At 42.8% G+C, this 2,746-nt stretch overlaps 1 protein-coding gene across 1 annotated transcript; it reads right to left on the bottom strand.

Moving 5' to 3' along the window:
* Positions 1 to 1,016: 1,016 nt before the first annotated feature.
* LOC110913600 lies at positions 1,017 to 1,880 on the bottom strand. The gene has a single exon (XM_022158423.1). The coding sequence runs from the start codon at positions 1,878 to 1,880 to the stop codon at positions 1,017 to 1,019; it is 864 nt and encodes a 287-aa protein (XP_022014115.1).
* Positions 1,881 to 2,746: the final 866 nt, after the last annotated feature.

Consider the following 2,746-nt stretch of genomic DNA (forward strand, 5'->3'; position numbering starts at 1 on the left):
GCTCGCATAATAGATTGTCACCGGTTTCTTGTCAACTCTTTGTCCCAAAACTGCACCTACTGCATAGTCACTAGCATCGCACATTATTTCAAAAGGAAGTGACCAATTAGGGGATTGTAGGATGGGTGCTTCAACTAACTTTTGTTTTAGTGTCTCAAAAGATCTTTTACAATGCTTTTCAAAAACAAATGGGACATCTTTTAACAAAAGATTACACAACGTTTAGTGATAACTGAAAAGTTTTTAATGAACCGTCTGTAAAAACCGGCGTGTCCAAGAAAGGAACGGACGCCTTTGACACTTGTGGGTGGTGGTAAGGTCGAAATTACTTGAATTTTTGCGTGGTCCACTTCAATCCCCTTACTCGAGACAACGTGTCCCAACACGATGCCTTCCTGAACCATAAAATGGCTCTTTTTCCAACTTAATACCAAGTTTGTTTCAACACATCTTTTTAGCACTCGTGACAATTGGTCCAAACAGGCCTCAAAAGATGTGCCAAAGATTGAAAAATCATCCATAAAAATCTCCAAAGACTCCCCGACCATATCTGAAAAGATACTCATCATACACCTTTGGAAGGTGGCCGGGGCATTACACAGCCCAAACGGCATTCGCCTAAACGCAAAAGTACCGTAAGGACAGGTAAACGTAGTCTTTTGTTGATCATCAGGATGAATAGCAATCTGATTATAACCTGAATAACCATCAAGAAAACAATAAAATTTCTGACCTGCGAGCTTTTCCACAATCTGATCAATAAAAGGAAGTGGGAAGTGATCCTTTGAAGTTGCAGCATTCAACTTTCTATAATCTATGCAAATTCTCCACCCGGTTACCGGCCGGGTGGCCACTTCCTTACCGTCTTCACCTGTAACAATCTGGATGCCCGCCTTTTTAGGCACCGTCTGTGTCGGACTCACCCAAGTACTGTCCGATATGGGATAGATGATCCCTGCATCCAGCCACTTTAAAACTTCCTTTTTCACAATTTCCCGCATGTTTGGGTTCAATCTTCATTGAGCATCTCGAGCCGGTTTTGCTCCCTCTTCAGTGATGATCTTGTGCATAACAATGGATGGACTAATCCCCTTGAGATCAGCGATTGTCCACCCAATTGCAGCCCGGTTGGCTATCAACACTTCCATCAAAGCTTTTTCCTGTTCAAGTGACAAATTGGAAGCAATAATTACCGGTAGGGTGTTGTTGTCACCCACAAAAGCATACTTCAAATGCTTTGGCAATGTCTTCAACTCGACTTGTGGAGGTGACTCAAGTGATGGCTTCAATTGAGTGTCAATATGATCCGGTAAATTCTCGACTTGATGTGTCCAAGTCGGCTTCAATTCCTTAGCAGCCATCACCTCCAACTCTTCTTCCGCATATTCCAATTCCACCTCTATTTCTGCCAAATCCCTGTCACAAACAAAACACGTCTCTATAGTGCATTCCCCACTTTCGTGAGGATAACACCCGTCAATAATGTCCGCCATGAAGCATTCATCATTGACTAGAGAATCAGATGCACGGGCAAAAGCATTTAATCGGACCTTACGATTTCCAAACATGATGTCAACCGTACCATTTCTACAATCGATTAGTGCATTAGCGGTTGCTAAAAATGGTCTACCAAGTATGACATTAGGTTGTTTAGTATTTTCAATTTGCACGTAGTCTAAAACCAAAAAGTCAACCGGGTAATAAAACTCGTCAACTTTGACAATGACATCACGCAAGATCCCCCGGGGTAATTTTAACGTCAAGTCGGCCAACACCACGGTGGTGTCGGCTTGTTTCAATGGTCCGAAGTCGTATTGATCGTATAAACTTCCCGGTAAGATGCTGACACTTGCTCCCAAATCCAGCAAGGCTCGACTCATCTTAAATTCACCCACTTGAATGGGGATTAGAGGAGCACCTGGATCTCGGAGCTTTGGTGGAAGATCACCCGACAGAACGGCACTAACTTTTTCGGTTAAAGCTATCTTTTTCGGAAATTTGTTGTGCCGTTTTTAGGTGCAAAGCTCTTTCAAATATTTTGCATATGCCGGAACCTGCTTGATTGCGTCTAGTAACGGAAGATTAATTTTCACCTGTTTAAAAACTTCCCACATCTCATCCTGTTGTGGGCCCCGTTTATTAACAACTTTTGTTTCGGGATTAATTAAAGCCTTAGGAAATGGTACGGTATTACCCTCCATACCCTTCTCCTTTTTGTCACCCGGTTCAGTATCTATCACCCTATTATTTTCGAGATTTTCTTTTTTATTCTTTTTAGGGCTAATAGGTCCCGGCTCCGCATCGGACTCGTTTTCCTCATCAACTTCCTCCACAACACCTTCAACCAACTGTGGAGGAGTCCCAACCTGATTATCATAAACTTTCCCAGAACGAAGAATAATTACCTGATTAATTCTGGCGTTAGACGAACTCCCTTGATGCTGTGGATTCTTCGTGGTATCACTAGGCAATCGACTCGAATCTTTTCTCCCTTGTGCCATCTCGGTCGCCAGTTGGGCGACTTGCTTTTCCAATGCTTGATGAGATTTAGCTTGCACTTCTTGGTCTTTTTTCATTTGCTTCAACATTTCCATAATCTCCCGATTGGAAACCTCCTCGTTTGAAGTATTTGCCTTGCCCTGCTCCTGTTGTTGCTGATAACTTCTTTGGTTGCCCTTGTTGTAATTTCCTTGGGGGTAATTCTGATTATAATTCGATTGACGGTTCTGATACGGCTGGCTTCCTT

The sequence above is a fragment of the Helianthus annuus genome, chromosome 15 (genome assembly GCF_002127325.2).
Source record: "Helianthus annuus cultivar XRQ/B chromosome 15, HanXRQr2.0-SUNRISE, whole genome shotgun sequence".
In the NCBI taxonomy this organism is placed as follows: Eukaryota; Viridiplantae; Streptophyta; class Magnoliopsida; order Asterales; family Asteraceae; genus Helianthus; species Helianthus annuus.